Here is a 21,888-nt window from a genome sequence, read left to right as displayed (position 1 = left end):
ATCCATTAGAGCTAATGTCTTATTTGCCCCTTTTGGTCCCACTCCAAGCCACATACTAAAACTCAATTGGAATGACCCAAAAGGCTAGCCTAATTAGATAATCAGTTACATATAAGGAGAGAAACATATATAATTTTGTGGTGAATGAAATGGTGTGTATGTGAGTGTAAGTCACTCTCTTATTCTCCCTTGAACACATACATATAATGATTGAGAGGCCACACTTCTTGGGCATAAGTGGAATTGGAGTGAAGATTAAAAGTGTTCTTAAGTATTTCTAATATTTAGTTTTGAATTTCACCGCACCAAGGTATGCTCTCTTATTCTTAAATTCTAAAATTTACATAATACATGTTATCAATTGCGAATGAAGTAGATCCGTTATTCTTTCGCTACGTATGTTTTGTATGTGATACAAACATTTGTTTTACCAACAAAAAGCATGCTTATGAATATAGGAAAATTCTTAAGTACTTTCAGAACATAGAGAAATTGTGCTTACTTCTCTCACATTTATAGTAGATTTCACAATGAATTTAATAAGTGGACCACAATATAAATATGAGATGAAAAAAACACCATTTTTTGTGCCTAGAATTACCTAAGAATTACTCAAAATATATATTTTGGGGTTTTGCTTACCTCTAGTACTTTTTTAACTAGAGGTCTCCTCTTATTTTAAAATACACAATGATAAGTGGTAATGGATTTTAATATCCACATTTATTTAGTTAGTGGTGATGTGACAATTTTTTATTAAAACAAAAGAAAATTTCAATTAAAAAACTATTAAAGATAAGCGAAATCCTATATTTTGTACAAAAAAAACCACCAAGGCACCTAATAATAATTAAATAGGCCTCTTCTCTTTTACTTCTACCAGACAACTCCATTTTCCCACGTGACATATTATATCCAAATCTTAAAGTTAGCTTGAATTACCTAAGAATTACTCAAAATATATATATATATATATATATATATATTGTACAACAAATACCACCACTAAGGCACCTAATAATAGTTAATAGGCCTCTTCTCTCTGACTTCTACCAGACAACTCCATCTTCCCACGTGACATATCGTACCAAATCTTAGAGTTGGCTTGAATTTTCCATAACAATACCTTTGAGAGCACGTCCCCCATAACGTTCATATCAAAGCCATCTATTATTATAATCAAAATAAAAAGACTTACTTTAAGTTTAAAATTAAATAAAATGTAAACCATATCTCACATTAGCGAAGCCTAGTCCCATCAAAAAAAAAAAAAAAAAAGCCAAGCATAGTAAGTTGGAGTTGGTTCAATCAATCTCTTTCAACAGTAATTTTTATACTAATAGAGGTCTGTTTGGGATCTGTTTATTTTGTTGAAATTAAAAATTTTTTGCTAAAAATATTATAAATAAATATTAAAATTAGTTAAAATAGTACAGTGAGACTCATGAATAGTACCAAAAAGTACAGTGAGACCCATAAATAGTAACAAAAAATAAGCTAAATAGTAAAATAAATTGGCAAAAATAATCTTGCCAAACAAACACTAAGGGTACGTTTGCTATGCTGTAATAGCTCCTGTAATAGAATAGTTATTCTTGTGTAATAGCAATTCGGTCATTTAGTTGCATCTTTATTACATGGATTAGTTATTACATTGGAATGACTATTCTTTAAATTTAAGAATAACTATTCCTCTTTAAAATGGATGTAATAACTATTCCTTAGTATATATAATAGGTTTTAAAATTAATATATTTCCAAAAATATAAAGTTTCCTTATACATCATCTTTTACAAGTTTTTCATATGTAACAATCAAACTTATGAATAGTAATAGTTATTCCATTATAATGTCTTCTATTTCCATTAATAAAGATTACTATTCCTAATGTAATCTACATTCAGTGTATCAAACGTACCCTAAGGGTCTATTTAGATACCCCTTATTGTTGAAAACTAAAAATACTGTAACGAAATAATTTTTAAATATATGAATAGTACCGTGGGACTCAATTTTAATAAAAAATTTGTTAAAAAAAGCATTTATAAGTTTCATAAATAGTACATGGGACCCACTCATTCAGACGCAAGCTCAACTGAATACTACTTTCAGCAACATCCAAACAGAGGCTAAGACTTATCAAATGTCCTAAGCAAGACGTGGCAACCTTAACCCAAAAGTTTACTGTAGAGTTAGATAAGGTGAAGAGCAATGTTACAATTACACACAAGTTTTCTCATAATTTGTTTGAGTGTCTGTTTAGCCCAAAACCTTTAGTTTTTAGATTTTTGTCTAAATTTTTTTTTCTTTTTTTTTTTCTAAAATTTAACAAAACTGGCTTTTTTTTTAATTTAAAAAAAAAAACTAATTTTTAGATTTTTCATACACATTTAGCATAAAAATTACTAAGAATTATATATTTTGATAAACACTTGCAAATAAATTATCGAAAACCTGTTGAATAACCAAAAGTACACTAAGTGATAATAACTTATGATTGGAGTAGCCTAAGTCCTTTATGAATTCACTTATAGTACGGCTTTTATTATATTATTATATGATCCATCAAAGTTTAGGTAAAAAGTTAGAAAAAAAAAAAAATTTGGTGTCTACTTTCTACTTATGGACTTATGGTTATGCTAAGGTGAATGACAGCGGCAAGACCACCTAACTCTAATGTTCACAACTGTACCTGATTCCCACCCCACCCCCCCCCCCCCCCCCCCCCCAAACTAAGAGCTGTTTGATACATCATTTCAAATAACAATTTTTAATTTTTAAATAATATTACACATATTTTCACATATTTTTTCACTTATAAGTATTTTTACACATATTTTCACATATTTTTACACATATTTTCAAACAACAAAACACATCATTTTTAATCCATACACCAAACACTTTCCAAATATAGCTAACTACTAGTCTGCTACGCACCTTTAAGAAACACAGATACCATCTTTGACGTTGTTTTATTAATCACAATTCACAAGCACGAATCTGCTTTTTAAAACTAAACTAGAATAGAACCCCACCTCCATAATACTATAAAAGCTGCTTTCTTTTTACTTTTATCTTTGGTTATTTATAACAACATAAGGGGAAAAAAAAAAATGGTTCGTTAGACATGTCTGAAAATCTTGATTCGTCCTCCTTTTCCTTCTCATCTTGTTGGTGGCTCTTCCTTTTTCCTCTTTCTTGGTTTTTCTGAAAAGGTAAAAACCCCTCTTGCCCCTTATATCCATCTATGTTGTAGTTCCTTCTCTTTGACTTGATTCATGTTATCATTCATTTAAAAAAAAAAAAAAAAACTAATGTTTTTTGTCGTGTAAATTATGAAAAGCACAAATCTTTTTGGTGGCTTCTGTTTGATCTGATATGGGTCTTATTCAATTTTGGTTTCCAATGGTGGCATTTGATTTCCTAGACCAGAAAGTTCGGGTTTCTTTGAATTGGCATCTGTTGGTGTTTCTGTTTGTTGCATTGCCATAATTCATTGCATTCTCTGGATGTATTTTTGTCCGTGTATGTGTTTGCAAATGTATGTAATTGACAATGGTATTGCTGGGTTCTGTTTTGTTTGCCTCTAATATCTATTTATTATTAACTAAGTTCTTAGTGATAAATTATCGATTGTTTTAAAAGTTTAAATTGTTAGGAAATTGTGAATTTGATTATTTAATCTAATACTCCGTGTCCACATGTGGGCCTAAACTACCCTTATTAAGTGGGACGCAACACGTGAGAATTTTTTAAGTGGAAGGTAAGATGGAGACAGGATTTGAACCCAGGCCTTCTGCTCTAATACCATGAAAAATTACTTATTTTCTTAAAAGCTTAAGATGTTTGGAAATTGTGAAGTTAATCATTTAATCTAACAGGTTGATTTCAAGGAAAATTCCGTCAGATTAAAGTCTCTGTTTTTCATTGTTTTGGGTCGCCATTTATTAATTTATCTGTTTTAGGTAATGCTGTTTAAGCATTTATGGGAAACAATGGAAATGAATCCCCAAAAGATTCACCTGGTTTAACAAACTTTTGAGTTGTCACAAAAGAATTACTTGGGAATGAATTAATTCTAAGCATCTAGAATATAAGGCAAAAAGTTCTCTGTCATGGGCAATCACAGTGAGCTGCAAGTTAAATGATTGTAGAAAGAACATGGCCTAGCCTGCTGCCCATTACCTGCATGCATATATAGCTATTCTTTTATTGCAATATAAATGCTTTAATAAGCAAGATATATATATAGGTTTAATTTCACCAAGAGTGCGGATGTTTTTCATATTGCATATGCTTTGTTTGTTGCCAAGAGGACAAACTGTGGGAAAGGAATGTCGTGTTGTTGTAGTGATCCAGGGTATGAATGAAGTAAGATCCTACTGTTTCTTTTTCTTTATTAATTTACGTGGCAACAAAGGAGCAGATTGTTTTCCTCTCTATTGTTTTCAAATGGAATATGAATCCAGTTGTTGATACAGCTATGTACTTATGCTTAACTTTATATGTTGTATGGGCGTTTCTCATATCACAATTTTGCTTTGGTTGTTGCCAAGAGGACAGAGTAAAAGGAAAAAGCACAGTCTAGGGTACAAATTATATAAGGTCCCAATGCTTACTTTCCTTTTGTTAATTTACACGGCAACAAAAGAATCTGTTATTTCTCTTTTGTCAAACTAGTTATTGATTCTAATATATTTGTAGCAGTTTCACCATGCATAAAATCTTGGATTTTTCATTTGTGCATGCATTTGTAGTATTCCACATAGGCTTTCTTTGTTGCTGAGATGGAGAAAAACGAAAAGATATGTAGGATGAGATACCAATGTTTCTGTTCCTTTTTCTAATTTATGTCATGCAACAAAAAGAGCAGATTGGATTCCTTTTTCACATGCTGGAATAAGATTTTGAATCTATTATTGAACTTAGCAGTTTCTCTATTAGTGAAATATGACATTGCATTTATAATATGTTGTTTCCGAGAGGATGGAGAAGAAGGAACATAAATTTTGGAATCTTATATCAGCTGACTGTAAAGAATTTGTTAGATTCTGAAATTTCCTTTCTTAAATCTACATGGTGACAAAGAGAGTAGATTGGACTCCTTTGTTACCTGTTTAATTTCTCTATACACACATCTTTTGTTTTCAAAAATGGTACGAGGAATTTTTATTCACATCTGCTTAGTTTTTGGTAAGAATAGAGAAGAAAAGGGGGAGGGGGAGGTTTTGGATTTTTACAAATATCCAGGGTTGAAAACAAATTTTAAGTTTCTGATGTTTCTTCTCCTTTTATTTATATGTATGTATATAAGTATTTATAGTGATAAAAAGTGATTGAATTTCATTGTTGCATGTTGGGTGGGACTTCAAAGCAATCATTGATGCTGCTACATATGTTAGCAGTATTAGAATCTAATTCTGCAAAATTGGGCTCAGGTCACATACAATGTTCTTTAGACACCTGTTACAATTGGTTGCTTATTTTTATTTTTGAAAGCTCGGATTTGTGCTAAAACACAAGAGCTTGTTCAAACCCCAAAATTTAAATTATGGCTAGATTGATTGTACTCTTACTTTATCAAAGTGTGGAACAAAAGTAAATGTGCGCAATGAACTGATAACTATTCTAGTGCATAAACATGAACAACAAACAATAAATGTAAAGCACAAGACTAAGGGAAGAGAGACGCAAACACAAGATAACACCAAGACGTGTTATCGAAGAGAAAACCGAAGAACTCAGCGAAAAATCTCTCCACAATCCTCTAAGTCGAAATCGATCCACTAGAGAATAAAGTTGGAGTACACGAATAACAAAAGGCCCTCCAAGTTTAGTCTACCCAATGTACTTGAGCCCTCCAAGTTCCTGCTACCAATAGACTTCTCGGAGTCACGTCTTTATTAGCTTTCCAATCTTGCAATACGCCCGATTGCATCCGTCAAGCCTCACCAGCTTCTTTTGGCAAATCCAAAAAAGCTCCCCAAGTTCCAAAACACTCTCTACACTCTAAAAATGTGGTGTTTGGGTACAAATCTCCTCTTAAAGTATGACAATGGGAGAGGTAAGGAGAAGAGACTATAGTGATTTCTCACTGAGGATGAGTAACTCTTTCTCTAAAAGATGGGTGTGTTATGTTGTAGAAAACTTATTTATTGTTTTTCTCTTTAAATAGTCTCTCTTTCTTTTGTGGGTAATGAAGGTATATATAGTATGGGTGAAGGGTAAGAAAGTCACACTTAAAATCCTCCAGGTAGAGAGTTTCGCAAGTATCTTGCGGGTTGGCCCTTTCCGTGAGACACTCGCGAAACTGATAGCCTGGTATGACTTTTCAGCTTCCAGCATGTGCTTTTCATGTGTCCTTTTCGCGAGAACCTTTACTCGCGAGCTTCTTGCAAGTTAGTCACGAAATTGCACTGATTCTTCATTTCATGCTCGATTCTTCACCAACTTAATACTAAACTTAATACAATAAAATCTCACAAAACACAAGGAACAAAATTAATGCAATTACAACACTTTTTGTCATGGAATAAAGCCAACATAAAATATAATTGTAAATCACAGCTTTACAATTTTCATGCTCCATATTTGCTGTCTCTCTAGGTAATGGTGTACATAAAGGCGTTAGCTTAGGTTTTTCCTGAAGTTATTCATAGTGTACTTTGTTCTTATATATTTTTTGGGGGGAAATTACACTTTACCACCCTAAACTATGTACTAGATTATACTTTACATCCTAAACTATCCGACTGCACACTTTGTGTCCTAAACTATCACACTTTGCACCTCGATGTTATTTTTGCTGTTATATTTAACAGAATCTTGCTGCATGTGACAAGCACATGCCTCTTGCTTAGGTGGAGCAAAGTTAAAAACCTTAAACACCCTTCTTCATAATCAATTAAAACAAAACCCAAATTTTTCTAGATCTCCCTCTGAAATTATGAACAGCTTGGAAATTATTATCCTTGGAACTATTATATAACAATAGAGGAAGGGGTGGCAGGGGAGGTGGGCGGTCTTATAACAACCATGGTTCAACCGTTCAAGGTGGCCATGCCCTAGTTGATGTTGGGGTTCGTTCATAACATATTCAACCATTAGATGTTCATATGGTGTTTGTTACTAGCTTTTCTCGGTGGGTGGTGAAATTGTCTTTTCTCGAAACATATCTTTAATTTGGTTGTTGTTTAATGAATTCACCAATCTGGACCACCTTTTTGTAGTTCGGTTAATGCAGGATTTTTCTTCAGAACCTTATGAGAAAATTAGTTTTTTTTTTTCAACTTCTTTTTTATAAAATTGCCATGCCGGGACTTATTTAAGTCTTGGCTTTTATTTTTTGGGTGTGATTGCCTGGTAGTTGACCATACCTGATGGTAAGCACTTGAGATCTTAGGCGAGTAGTGCTTCAGCCTTAACCTTTGATGTTGAGAATCTATGGTGTGATGAATACACAGTTTGTTGCGTTTTCTAATTTGATGCAACTGAACCTTTTTATTAGATTTTAGAATATCAGACGATTTTAGATATCTATTTTTGTCTGTTTAGATGTTCAATGGCATCTTAACAAATAAATAAATAAATAAAGGTGTCGCGCTGTTGGAGGCTTGGAGCAGAGGCAATTTTCGAATTGGAGATTTAGGGTTTACAAGAAACTGAATCTAGGGAAGAGGATGACACGCACGCGAGACAGAGGGAGATGTGAAAAAATTTGGGTTTTGTTTTAATTGATTTTGAAGGAGGGTATTTCAGTCTTTTAACTTTGTTTCACCCAAGCAAGAAACATGTGCTTGTCACATGCAGCAAGATGCTGGCAAAAATAACACTGGGGTGCAAAGTGTGCAGTTGGATAGTTTAGGATGCAAAGTGTAATTTAGTGCATAGTTTAGGGTGGTAAAGTGTAATTTCCCCTATTTTTTGACCATTGATCTCCTGTGTTAATGCATTAATGAGCATGCCATATATACATGGGAATGTTAACAATACATTTGTATGCATTTATGTCAAGGTCCCTCTGTTTGGAGTTAATGTTACCATATGAAGTCAATATTTTGGGTAGCTAATTCCATCAGCTTATTAATTTCTGGATTCCTGATGTGAAAAATGTCTCTAGAAAAATCATAGCTTCACTAGAAAACTGAAAAATTGGAAATGGTTTGAAATATATTTGTAAAAGTTTACTTGTTTGGTAATATTTTTAAATAGTATCACTTTTGGTTAATTGAACTTAAAGTAATGTTAAAAATAAAGAAAAATAATAATAAATTAGATATTAATGCATAAAGCTCAAGTAGATTCATGACTGAGATCAAGATTGTTAGTTCCAACTGAGCAAAATGGAAGGGTATCAGAAAACTGAACAAAATGGAAATTGTTTTAAAAATCTGCTGAATACAGGGTTTTTGTGTGTGTGTGCTGATTATGCATATTTTCATCTCGTATGATGTCAGCTAATTTGGAAATTCTAATCAGGATTATAAAGATGATATATATGTTTATGATCATAGTCATTTTATGCCTTTCCTTTATCCAGCAGTGCTTTTTGATAACCCACTTGATTTTCAGTTAATCGCCTCCACTATTTATTGTCACTTTCATCAAACTCACTGGACTGATGACACATCAATGTGTCACAAATAACCTTTATACTTTAATGTAGGACAATATACTCTCATCACAGTCCTGTGTCTTTAAGAATACAATTTTAAATTCGGCAAATGCTGATAATTTTTTGCAAGTTTAGGCAAGAGTAAACTAGCTGTAATAAGCATTCTAGATTTTTTTTTTTTTTGGGGGGTGTGCTCTTTGTTTCCTTAACCATTCACTATTTAGGCATGGGTCTGCTGTAGAAATAAAAAAGATTAAAATTGTTCTCTTCAATTAATGACTAGTATTTGGGTTTCTCTTAGCTGGAGAGTTCATATTTCAAGAATTAGCTTTTCCTTGTACACAGGTATGGAGTGTTTTGACATCTGGAAAAGATCATGGTGCAGTGCTTAGACGGTGTTAAGCGTTTGTGTGCTGCCTTCATAAATTGTTGTGACACTGAGATATACAAGCAACCCAAGGGTCTTGAAGATCCAGAAGCTCTTGCAAGAGAGACAGTCTGTATGTTGCCTTCTTTGATAAACTTTCCAATTATAGATGTCAGGAAGTGTACCTGGGAAAAATGGCAGAGCCAGGGAGGGCAAGAGGGGGGCAATTGCCCGATCCCGCCAAAAAAATCCTTTGATATGCTCCATACAGTATCAACAAAGCTACCAAATTTTACTAGACTATGTTGAACTAAAAACTAACACCACCACTTTGAAATCCTCCCACAATACTTAAAACTAAAAATTAAATGCAAAGGGTTTCTGTTCAAAACTCCAATTCACATGATCTTCAATTGAAATTAGATACACTAAATTGGACCCAGCACCTTCCCATCTTCCCCCTCCCTTCAATACTCCATCTCTAGTCTCTTAGCAATCTTATTGAACAATAACAGTATAAATGTTAATATGGAACTGATAGAACATGGGGCTCTCTCTATTCTTCCATTGTATAAAAATTAAACGCAAAAGGTTTGTAAGTCATACATTACCCATGACCCTCCCCTTTTTTCTCCAATTCCATCCTACTTCCCTTTAGCCATATTTAAAACTTCAAATAAAAAAAACTTAGGTCAAACCATTTTTAGCTAACTTTGTCCATACTTTTTAGGGTTTTTGTTATAGACTAAAATTTTGAATAATTGAAAGAGAAGGAAATGTTAGATTCTATTTAATTTTTTTTTCCCTTTTTAAACAATCAATGCACATATAACATTGAATTATTTTCTTAATTTACTTTTAAGTAATCAAATTTTATGTTTGAAATTTTTATGTATGGATTGCTTAAAATTGTAGCATATTTGGCTTATTTTAAAGTAAAGTTTTAATATACTCTACCAAGAAAGAAGTGACATTTTAAAAAGTTCGTACCTAATAAGCTAGGGAAAATAACCTAAAAAAAAATTAACAAACTTGAAAAAAAATAATTTATTATTTATATTTAAATAATTTTTTGTATTGCAATTACATTGCTATTAATTATTATTATTACTATTAATTTTAGAATTATTTGCTCTTAATCTTGTCTTTTAACCTTGCCCCCACTGGATTAATATCTTGGCTCCGCCACTGCCTGGGAAAATAAGTTATGGAAGAGTTGTCCCTTTTAATAATATTATTGATTATGAACACTTGAACAGCTCATTTTGATTTCCAAATTACAAATTGATCACAAAAAAAACTGATATTACCTGAGGCCTCTTTAATGGGAATCTGCTCAGCTGTTTCAAGATCTTTTTTTTTTTTTTTTGTTAACCTATCCCCCAAAAAAAAAAAATAAATAAAAAGCATATCTTAAAACCGGGGAAAGGATGTACTTTGCTTCTCAATTTTCTACATGTTGCAACAATAGCCCCAGGGGCACATCTAGGTCCTCATGGGTGATGTGATCCCTCGCTGATATCCTAAGTGATTCTTAACACCACCCTACTGCATTTTCCAATATTTGATCTGTGCTAGTTAGTTATATCTTTACACTTTATGAAGTAGTTTAAACATTTGGAGCATGCTAAGTTTTTTAAATTTTCCTACTTCAAATGCAGTTAGTGTAAGTGAGATAGAAGCGCTGTATGAACTGTTTAAGAAGATAAGCAGTGCTGTAATTGATGACGGGTTAATCAATAAGGTACCAAATGCTGTAATGTACACCACTATTCTAGTTATATCTGAGTTTTATTATATTCCTTGCACTTTCAAGCAGAAAGCAACTTTGTTTTTTTTTTTATTTAATTGTAATGACAACTCTCTTATTGAACTGGAAAAATAATCTCGCTTGAGTATTGATATATATTGCTTATGAATTATCTCACTTGTGTTTATAATGGTTGTCCTCTTAATATTATCTTTCAGGAAGAATTTCAACTGGCCTTATTTAAGACAAACAAAAAGGAAAGCTTATTTGCTGATCGGGTACTCCTTTTTTATATATCCACTCTTCAGTTTTTATTGGTTTGGCTTTGATCCGCTTATGTCCCAGATAATTTTATTTTATTTTATTTTTTTCACTTGGAAGACATGAAATTATTTTCTTAGAATGCCTTTCTGTATCTTGTAGATCTGCTGACATGTTATATAATTAAAATATCTACCCACAGGTTCATTGACCTTATTTTGGCTTTAAACCTTTGGACCCATTTTGGGATGTAAACCCATGGCAGGCTAGTTTAAGCTTGACTGCTTGAACAACATGCTTGCCTAAATTTTCATGAAATCCTTTATGAACACATGTTCATTCATGAGCCCTAAGAAAGTAATTGTGCCTCAGCCAAAAAAAGAAGATTTGTGCTATTTATAACCATCTGCTTTTCTAATTTTGTAGGTATTTGACTTGTTTGATACAAAGCACAATGGGATACTAGATTTTGAAGAGTTTGCACGTGCTCTCTCTGTCTTTCACCCCAATGCACCAATTGATGATAAGATCGAGTGTAAGTATCAGCTAAGTATTCAGAAATTGTTAAATCCTTTCAAATTAAATGCCTTGATTTAGTGGAGAGATAGGGAGCTGTAGCTTGAGTACAATTCTTGTTTTATGCCTTCATAATTTTTTTTATTGGGGATTTGAGGGGGTGTCATAGCTTAATTCTTCTGTTTTAGCTTTTTTCTTGTTAGCCCTTTCTCTCTTGGTGATTGCCTTATGATTGTGTGGTGGGGATGCATAACATTTCCCTTCTTGCAGTTTCATTCCAATTGTATGATCTCAAACAGCAAGGGTTCATCGAGAGACAGGAGGTATTGCTCTTAGTTGCTGTTGAGTGAATATAGCATATTTTGTCAACTACCCTTGCAAAACTAATTATGTACTTGGCATTTTAATCTACAGAAACTGTATGTGTGTGTGTGAGTGTGTGTGTGTATACTATATGATTTCTAGCATTTTATCTTTTAAAAATGGAAAATTTAGTTGTTTCTATAACTTTTTTTTTTCCATTTATTAGGGTGTTTAGAAAAATGTAGTTTTCTGGGATATTAGCCGTAGGAGGTTAAAATGTGGTTGACAAAATATTGTTCAGACTATTTTATACTTCTTTGAGGTGACAATGGAGTTATCTAAACTTCTATTAGGGAACTCATTGGCTCATTGCTCTTATGAAATCCTATCTTTCTTTCTTTGTTTCTTTTTTAATAAAAAATAAGAATACTGAACAAAAATTGCATATCCTGGAAATATGTGGAACAACAACAACAACAACAACAAATCCCTTGTCCCAAAAATTTGGGGTTGGCGATGGATCTTCCATAGATTATTTAGAGTCAGTCACATGTATTCTTTTCGTCCATTCTACAAGGCATATAATAGAGAAAGTTTTTACATATTTGAAGCATCAGTGTGGAGGACTGATTGACTGAAATCATAATCTGGCTCATTCTCAATCATGATAGTGGCCTCTTAGAACTTTAGGGCTTTGAATGGGCGAGCTTTGCAAAGGGCTGACTCGGTAAGGCAAAATATATATGTGATGAATCTTTCATAAAGGACCTTGCAGCTTCCAATATGAAGCTACAAGTTCTCGAAAGTCAAGATTTTCATGTTTCACTTCTAAATACATTGTAGAAGATAAGGTCAAAATAACTCTTTTAGGACTTATATGGCAGCCAGATACCCCTGTATGGGAAGATTCAAAATTCTCAAGCCTCCCTAGCAATGAATGAAGATTTCACGTGCAATTAATATCACCTTTGCAATGGTAGAGTCATACTTTGGAGGTTTAGGGGTTGGTTGCAGTGGACTTGATCTGGTGAGCTGGCCAGCTAGGCCAGTGCAGCAGGCTGATCCCAACCACACTGAAAGTGGAAGTACACCTTCTGTTTTCGCATGGATCAATCATGATGATAAAATCACTTTCACCCTTTTGCTGTTTCCATCTTCTAAATTGCTTTTACCTAAAAATTTTGGAACTGATTCATATGAGTTTATTAATGATTCATTTGCCTAACTTTGTATCTCATACCTGCCACAACTTTAGTTTTTCTTCTAATCTCTCTTTGAAGAAAAAACACTCGGGCATGCATCTAAAGAGAGTTGATTGTTGATCATCTTAATGAATAGGTAAAGCAAATGGTAGTGGCCACGCTTGCTGAATCTGGAATGAATCTTTCAGATGATGTGATAGAAAGCATAATTGATAAGGTACTTCCTTTCTCTTTTTTTAATTCAATTCACATTTCAGTTCTCAATGATATTGATCATTGCTATATATGTTTTTGATCAAGTCCATGTGTTTTGACTTTTGATCAAGTCCAATGAGCTATAGCTGAATAGGCACTTTCTCCTCCCATAATAATGGGATGGAGGGTGAGATCTTGGGTTTAGGGCCCACTGCGTGTGTGTGTGTAACAAACTAAAAAAAAAATGTTTCCTTTTAGAGCCACGTTGCTTCATGCATGGCAATCAATTCTTCTTCTTGCTCCTTTCTATTTATGCCCTGGAACTGAAGCCAATCTTACAGAACATATTAAACTTGCCACAATTCCTTGAAAAAAAATGGAAGTAAAACAAAGGCATGTTGCTTGTTTCTATTGTTTAAAACAAGAAAAAGGGATATGATCCAAAAACAGACCCTTTGTGAAGGCCTATTTTCTTGAAGTTGTTAGGAAATGGTTGCTTAATTGAATAGTTTTTATTTGTTCAAAAAAATGCATGATTAATGTGGATGTGGATTTACACTGAGGAGTTTTGACAAGGAAGTATAATAAACAAGTATTTTACAGGAAAGCATTTAGCATTAAAAACTACTTGTGGTAGAGCATGTTTTTTGGTAATAAAGTATGACACTGAAAATCCCCATGGGGATGTTATTAAAGTGGGAGCTAAATGATTCTAATGTAACAGAGGCAACCCTATAACATAAAACAGTACTCTCTCCCATTTTAATATTATGATTATGAAGCAAACATGTACTGATTTGGCAAGCAAATTTTGAATTACTGGTAGAAGGGCTTGTACTGCTATGAAGGAACTGAAATTGTTTTTCTATGTTATTAAATATCACATAGTTATCATCTATTCTCATGGTAATTTCCATTCACAAATTCTGGAGTAGAAATTATTTTTGTTTCAATTTTCTCTTTGCCATGATTGAAGAATCTGAATACCACAAAATCCACCCTCAAGATGGACACATTGCAACTGGTATAACTAACAAATGGAGTTTCCAACGTCTGAATTCCTCAAGATGGGTCTGCCAATGCCAACTCTATAATATACTAGACCATTAGACCATTGGTTTTGTAGCAGTAAAATTCCTGTGGTGGATGCATATATGGATGATGTGTAGAATTAATCAATCTTTTGTGGATGCATATATGACTGATATTGCAATTGTAATCCTCTCACATATATGTTAGTGTTTTGGTTATTTTAGACATTTGAGGAAGCTGATACTAAGCATGATGGGAAGATTGACAAGGAAGAGTGGCGAAACCTTGTTTTGCGACATCCATCCCTTCTGAAAAACATGACTCTTCAATATCTCAAGTGAGTTATTTATTACAGCTCTATGTTCCCTGCACAAATGAGAATCACTTAATATGTCATCAAAGATGGAAGATCCCTATTGAAATTTGATACATGGTGTCTCCTGTTGAAATGTGCTATGTGACATTTGTCCCTCTTACTAGATTTTAAATAGTTAGTTTTGTTGAACTCACACTGATGGGACGCATGTGTTATTTGTTATTATAGACTGGTATTTCACTGCTCATGTCATGTTTAGAGCATGATGGCCTCTCCATCATGAATAATTTCTAAATTCAAGCTCTTGATGCTAACATCCATCCGTTTTTTCTTGGACAGAGATATCACCACCACATTCCCAAGTTTTGTTTTTCACTCACAAGTTGACGACACCTGAGTTTCTAGCTGACGTCAAGTTGATAGTCTTTAGCTGGAAGAGCTTGTTTTTCTCTTACTGCCAATGTAGCTTTTTCTGTGCAAAGGTTCATCGTTAGAGAGGATTAATTATTTATTTTACATTCTCGATGAACAAAAGTTGCTCCCCATTTGGTTTGACCATTTTAGCTTTTGACCAAATGGGTTTGAGCTATTTGTTTGTTGGTTGGTCCCAGTGTTTGTTTGCTTCACTGGAAATCAGAGGGGGAAGGAATTCTCTGGCATTTCACCATACTCAGTGATCAAATTGAGTTTGTGCTATTAGCACTTTGTAAAGTATACCATGACTTTCAGATGAGGTGAACTAAAAGCAGAAGTGCAGAAAACTGATTGGAAATTGTAGCCTTGGCTTCCCTCATTTTTCTTATTGTAGGTTTGTATAACGATCTTTTTCAGTAAAAAGAATTGCAAAGCGCCTTTTTTTTTTTTGTCCCCTTTTGTGTAAACACTGGCACTCGGTGATTTGTGTACATGTGTATGGTACCATTTCTGCATTGATGTTTTCAGCAGATTATCTTGGATGATGCAATGAATGGAAAGTGTTACTAATCGTGTATTTTTCAAGCTATGTTATTATTGTGAGCAAATGAGCCTTTTCAAACAAAGAGCCGCAGAATTTTGGAAATTGCAGCAGAACTTTTTATTTTTTAATTATGATTAATTGTATTTTATTAAGAAGATAGACCTCTTGTTGCACACAAAAATGATACAAATTAGCCATAAAAATTACCCAAAATATATATATATATATATTATGCATTAAATCAAAATTATTCATAGAATTTACAAGACAAATTCTATGGATAACTTTTGTGTTACAACATTTGTCATAACTTCTTTCTAAAAAGGAAAACGTCATAACTTGAAAAAAACATTTGTCATAATTTTGATGTGAACGATTATGAATGATAATAATTGAAGAACCTAGAAGCTTTGCAACTAGAATTTTTGAGAGCATTTTCAAAATATCATGACTAAGTTTGATCATGAAGAAAAATTAAAGAGCTTCCTAAGGTTTAAGGTTTATGAAGAACCTGGCCACGCTTGCACCAGAATTCTATTGGCACGATGCTCTCAGAACCATCCACCATAAAAATTTCAATGGCAAGGAAAAGAATTGAACGCACATTTAATTCCTTTGGACCACCCCAGAAGCTATCAAACTATTTGTAAACATAACCAAGAAGGCACTAACTAACAATCCCTCAACCTTTGGGCTCTATGGTCCTTCAATATCATTCAGGAATACCTAACAGCAGTCGGAAAATATTGTAGAAACCCAACAAGTTTTGCCACGAGCAAACATATTTTATAATAATAAAGAAAAAAAGGCAAATTAAAATCAACTTGAGGAAGAAGAGTAGAAAAATAAATATCAGCATACATCTTAAAAGTTGAAACATAAAGTAAGGGCATATAGTTTGCACTTGTAATCAACTCTAAAATTGAAAGGAAAAAAAAAAAAAAAAAAACCATAAAGCTCTAACATAGCATCAGCATGTTTACTCCAACAAAGAAGCAGCACCAGGCATTGCAAAATTCATCAACATGAATTAGATTTAGTCGACCTCCTCCATCTTGCTACCCTCTGCGTCAGCATCGGCCTCCTCTAGAGCAGGCATCTCAGTGTCAGCTTCGGCAGTGTCTTCATCAATGCTCAATCCCAATTTAAGCATTCTGTGAATTCGGTTGCCGAAAGTATTGGGCTCATCCAAGCTGAAGCCAGATGTAAGAAGAGAGGTCTCAAACAACAATAGAACCAAGTCCTTCACCGACTTGTCGTTCTTGTCTGCTTCAGCCCTCTTCCTCAGTTCCTCCATGATGGGGTTCTCTGGATTAATCTCCATGGTCTTCTTGCTAGACATGTAACCAGCCATACTTGAATCCCTCAGTGCTTGAGCCTTCATAATTCTCTCCATGTTTGCTGTCCATCCATACTCTCCAGTAACCAAACAGCAGGGGGAATCCACCACGCGATCAGATACCACCACCTTCTCAACCTTGTCACCAAGCACGTCTTTCATCACCTTGCAAAGTCCCTCAAATTTCTCAGCCAATGCTTCTTTCTTAGTCTTCTCATCTTCAGTCTCCTCAAGCTTGAGTCCCTCCTTGGTTGCAGAGACAAGCTTCTTCCCCTCAAACTCCTTCAACTGACCCACTGCGTACTCATCAATAGCATCAACCATAAACAAAACCTCATACCCCTTTTTCTTCAGCTTCTCAAGGAATGGGGAATTCTCTACAGCCTTTTTGCTCTCTCCAGTAATGTAGTAGATATCACTCTGCCCCTCCTTCATCCTTGTGACGTAATCCTTCAGGCTTGTCATCTCCTCTCCACTTTTGGTGGAGTGATACCGAAGCAATTCAGCAATTTTGGTTTTGTTCTGTGAATCCTCATGAATACCAAGCTTCAAATTCTTGGAGAATGCCTCGTAGAACTTGTTGTAGTCCTCCTTGTTCTCAGCAATCTCAAAGAAGAGCTCAATGCATTTCTTGACAAGATTTTTGCGGATAACCTTGAGGATCTTGTTTTGTTGCAGCATCTCTCTTGAAATGTTGAGAGGCAGATCCTCAGAATCCACAATACCCTTCACAAAACCCAAATATTCAGGAATCAATTCCTCACAGTTATCCATAATAAAGACACGTCGGACATAGAGCTTGATGTTGTTGGGCTTTTTCTTTGTGTCAAATAGGTCAAAAGGTGCCCTCTTGGGAACAAAGAGGATAGCCTTGAATTCAAGCTGACCCTCAACTGAGAAATGCTTCACAGCAAGGTGCTCCTCCCAGTCATTGGTGAGACTCTTGTAAAATGCAGAGTACTCCTCCTTAGTGATCTCTTCTGGCTTCCTCATCCAGACGGGCTTCTGCTTGTTGACCAATGACCATTCATGGGACACCTCCTTGATCTTCTTCTTTTTCTTCTCTTCCTTGTCCTTTTCTTCTTCATCAACATCTTCCACCTTACCTTCCTCCTCCTCCTCCTTCTTTTCCTCCTCCTTCTTATCCTCTTCATCTTCATCATCTGAAATCTCCTTCTCTACAGTCTTCTCCACCCAAAGGGAAATTGGGTAACTTATGAACTCAGAATGCTTCTTGACAAGGTCCTTAAGACGACGCTCCTCAAGGTATTCCAATTGATCTTCCTTGAGGAAAAGGGTGATCTTAGTACCCCTTCCAAGGTTCTCACCAGAAGTGTCCCTAGTTACAGTGAAAGAACCACCAGCCTGAGACTCCCAGATATACTGTTCGTCATCATTGTGCTTTGTGGTAACAACCACCCTCTCAGCAACCAAGTAAGCAGAGTAAAACCCGACTCCAAACTGCCCAATCATGCTAACATCCGCACCAGCAGCCAAGTGTTCCATAAACTCCTTGGTTCCAGATCTTGCAATGGTTCCAAGATTGTTTACCAGGTCTGTGAACAACAAAAACAAACTCAACAGTCAAAAACACAAACACAAACACTAAAAAATAGAAACTTATCTTATACAAGAACCCAAGGATTCTGAAATAACATCATAACAGTGGGAAACAGTGAGACACTCACCAGCCTTGGTCATTCCAATTCCACTGTCAACGATGGTGATAGTATTGTTGGCCTTGTCAGGGATAATATTAATGAAAAGCTCAGGCTGCGCCTCAAGCTTACTCTTATCAGTCAAACTATCAAAACGGATTTTGTCCAGAGCCTATGTCAAAGGTCAACCCAAAACATATTAGAACCTCCTTATTCCACACAAGAGTGATTAATACTAATATAAACAACAACAACAAAGCCTTAGTCCCAAAACCCAAAGCATATTAGAACCTCCTTATTCCACACAAGAGTGATTAATGCTAACATAAACAATAACAACCAAACCTTAGTCCTAAAATTTTGGGGACAACCATGGATCCTCAACAAACTAGTCAGATTGGCAACACGTATAATTAATCAAAGAGCATGCTTACTATTAATCAAAACATATTAGGATCTCCCTTTTGCACATAATAATGATTAAACCATAACTATCATCACTGACACACACTCAATATACATGTCTCTCAAAATCAATTACCATCCACCTATTTAACCAATAATGCTTCGATTTACAAGACCCTCTTCAAGTAAAAGCTTGGCAAATAGTGAGACACCATAGTCACATAAGTAATAAACAAATAACATTAACCAACAAAAAAACAAAACCCAGAATCACAAAATCAAAACCATGTATGTAATTTACAGTCCTACCATGTAAAGGAACAAACTTTAAACAAAAAAAAAAAAACAAAAAACCAAAAACCCAGAATCACAAAAGCAAAACCATGTATGTAATTCACAGTCATATTATGTAAAGCAACAAACTTTAAACACTAAAACACTAAAACACAAAAAACCCACAAAACAAGTAAAACCCTAAAACAAAAACTAGGTTTAGAGAGAGAGAGAGAGGAAAAGTACATCGGAGCAGTTGCTGATAAGCTCACGAAGAAAGATCTCCTTGTTGGAGTAGAAGGTGTTGATGATCAAGCTGAGAAGCTGGTTTATCTCGGCTTGGAATGCGAACGTCTCAGTCTCCGACGCCATTGCTGCTTTTTTCTACGTAGATCTGAGAAGAATACTAATTTTAACCTAAAAGCAGCAGAGGCAAGAGTGAATGCAGAAAAAGAAAGAGATGCAAAGGGCAAAGTATGTGTAGGTGGTTATATAGTGCCCTAAGTCTCCCAAGTCTTTGCTCTTTGTTTTGTTTTTAGGGTTTCTAGATCCTTCTGAGGTATCACCGTTTAATAATACTTTATAGTGTTATTAGTATTTTTTTTTCTTTTTTTCTTCTCAACAAACAATCATGAAGTTTTTATACAATTTTTTTTTTTTTTTTTTTTGATCCTTCTAATCATTAATTCCCAATTGTATTAGCCTTTTGTTAAGGTTAAAGCAGTATTTAATACTTTATTAAAAAAAATTTCTCAAAATACGATTATGGTTTTATACAAATTTTTTTTTTAGATGAATACAAAATTTTTTTTTTGAAGTTAAATTTTTTTTATAAATTTATTTTTAAATGAAGAAAAATCGTGCACAAGTATAACCACAATGAATTTGTATGTGCAAATCATTGAATTATTAATAAATGTATTTTTAGTTTGAGAAATTATGTATTGTAGCTCATAATTGAAGATTTATTATTCTTTAATGTTTTAGTCCCAACAACTTTTAGGGTAATTATGCATGTAATGTAAGAGACACTTTTAATTTAATTAAAAATAAAATTTGTAATTTTATATATAAACTAATTTTCAACGAAAATAAATTATATGAATGAGATTTTTGTTTCATAGTAAAATATTATTAACTAAAAAGTAAAATTAAAAGAATTTACAAAAAAGAATTAAAATAATTTAGTGCCATATATAATTCAAAAAAACAAGATTAATAATTGGTTTTGAAGAAGCTATTGAATGCATCATTAACCACTTTAAATTGGTGATAAGGGTTAGGCCTATTGTGACACTTTTAAGAATGTGTTTGTTTAGAGATAAAATAGGGTGGATGAAAAATATTAGAGAGAAAATGGAAAATAAAACTTTTTTGAAAAGTGTTTGGTTGAACAAAGAAAAATTAAAATAAATGGTGGGGCCCGGGTGTTTTCTTCCCCGAGCCCACCAAAAAGTTCTCCCCAAAATGGGGAGAAAATTGAAATGAGGAAATGAAACTACTTAATGGACAAAAATGCCCATGTGCATTTGCTCATGGGCTTTGTCCATGTCAGTAGCCTTTATTTTATTTTATTTTTTTCTTCTTTGCATTTCATCAAGTTGCTTTGTTTACCTTTTTTTTTTTCTTTTCTTTTCTTTTTTCCTTCATCCATCTGCACATACATAATTTTTTTGCTAAATAAATGTTACTTTTTTGTTTTTGTGGGGCACAATAGTTTGTGGGCTCGGCCCGCTCGCTTATGGGGAGTCCACAGGCCCCAAACTGAAGGAGGCCAGGGCCCAGGCTCAAAAATAGTGAGCCCAAAGTGGCCCAAAGATACAGCCGAGGACAGCTTAGTCCTCGGCAGACCCAAAGTCTCACTGATGAAAGTGGCATACAAGCAAACTTAAAAGATCAGAAAATATCTTGGGGAAATTGTCCTTAATACCCTTCATTGATATGACATTGCACCTAACAGAACCTGATTTTTAGGCTTTATTAACAATCCCCAGCAATTCTGGGATTAGATTGACGGGACAAATATCAATCTTGGAAAAATTGACCCTACACGTGGACGAGGGACAACAAACGTAGGCTAGTATAAAAGGAAAGGTAAACTAATTAGTGAGGAGGCCCATCTCACTTCCTGGGAAAAAGCTTGAGGAATGAGAATGCCCGGACAATATATGCACACCACCACGGAAAACCCACCGTCGGGTAACCGGGGAAAAACATTAATGTTCCTCGGACATGATCCGAAGAGCCCAATCCCTCAATTTGCAAAGCCGTATGGCTTGGGCATCCAGCTCGAAGCCTTTTCCTGTCTGGGTTTCCCCAACGGCCGGTCTGGACCAACGCCCTGTGACCAAACGCTAGCCTTTCAAGCCCACTCTCTACAGATTTTATTGTGAGGGATCCTTCACGTGCGAGCCCAACGTAATCATTGGGCCGTTTGAGGATCGTGTCCCTACAATTGTTTGGAGATGATAATGGAGGTTTTCGACTCAGTCACACCGAAAGTGGGATGTGACGAGTCCCTGCTTCGGATTTTGGCTAAAAGAATGGGGAGGCAAATCTTGAGTCTCCGCCATCCCTGCCCCGATCGAGCCATCTCAAGTTTTGTTAGGACATGGCGTTTCTGGGAGAGGAAGGGTTTATTCATGGCTGACTACTATGGTGGATGTATTATGGGATAGGGAATAACCAGATGGAAG

The 21,888-nt window shown here is 34.6% G+C and overlaps 2 protein-coding genes across 3 annotated transcripts; one reads left to right on the top strand and one right to left on the bottom strand.

Moving 5' to 3' along the window:
• The first annotated feature begins 3,009 nt into the window (after positions 1-3,009).
• Positions 3,010-15,543, top strand: LOC126726848 (calcineurin B-like protein 3). Of its 2 annotated transcripts, none has more exons than XM_050432247.1 (9): positions 3,010-3,218; positions 8,963-9,117; positions 10,646-10,728; positions 10,953-11,012; positions 11,422-11,530; positions 11,782-11,834; positions 13,153-13,233; positions 14,451-14,580; positions 14,899-15,543. In XM_050432247.1, the coding sequence occupies exons 2-8, from the start codon at positions 8,994-8,996 to the stop codon at positions 14,553-14,555; spliced, it is 615 nt and encodes a 204-aa protein (XP_050288204.1). In that variant the 5' UTR covers positions 3,010-3,218; positions 8,963-8,993; the 3' UTR covers positions 14,556-14,580; positions 14,899-15,543. The 2 variants fall into 2 exon arrangements, with proteins under 2 accessions (XP_050288204.1, XP_050288203.1); XM_050432246.1 differs by having other exon boundaries at positions 3,019-3,218; positions 14,468-14,580.
• An 812-nt stretch (positions 15,544-16,355) lies between these two features.
• Positions 16,356-19,689, bottom strand: LOC126726847 (heat shock cognate protein 80-like). Its single transcript, XM_050432245.1, has 3 exons — positions 19,439-19,689; positions 18,545-18,686; positions 16,356-18,412 (listed from the first exon to the last, which is right to left on the bottom strand). The coding sequence occupies exons 1-3, from the start codon at positions 19,562-19,564 to the stop codon at positions 16,554-16,556; spliced, it is 2,127 nt and encodes a 708-aa protein (XP_050288202.1). The 5' UTR covers positions 19,565-19,689; the 3' UTR covers positions 16,356-16,553.
• Positions 19,690-21,888: the final 2,199 nt, after the last annotated feature.

Source organism: Quercus robur, chromosome 5, assembly GCF_932294415.1.
Source record: "Quercus robur chromosome 5, dhQueRobu3.1, whole genome shotgun sequence".
NCBI classification, from domain to species: domain Eukaryota; kingdom Viridiplantae; phylum Streptophyta; class Magnoliopsida; order Fagales; family Fagaceae; genus Quercus; species Quercus robur.
This window is presented reverse-complemented; position numbering and strand designations above follow the sequence as displayed.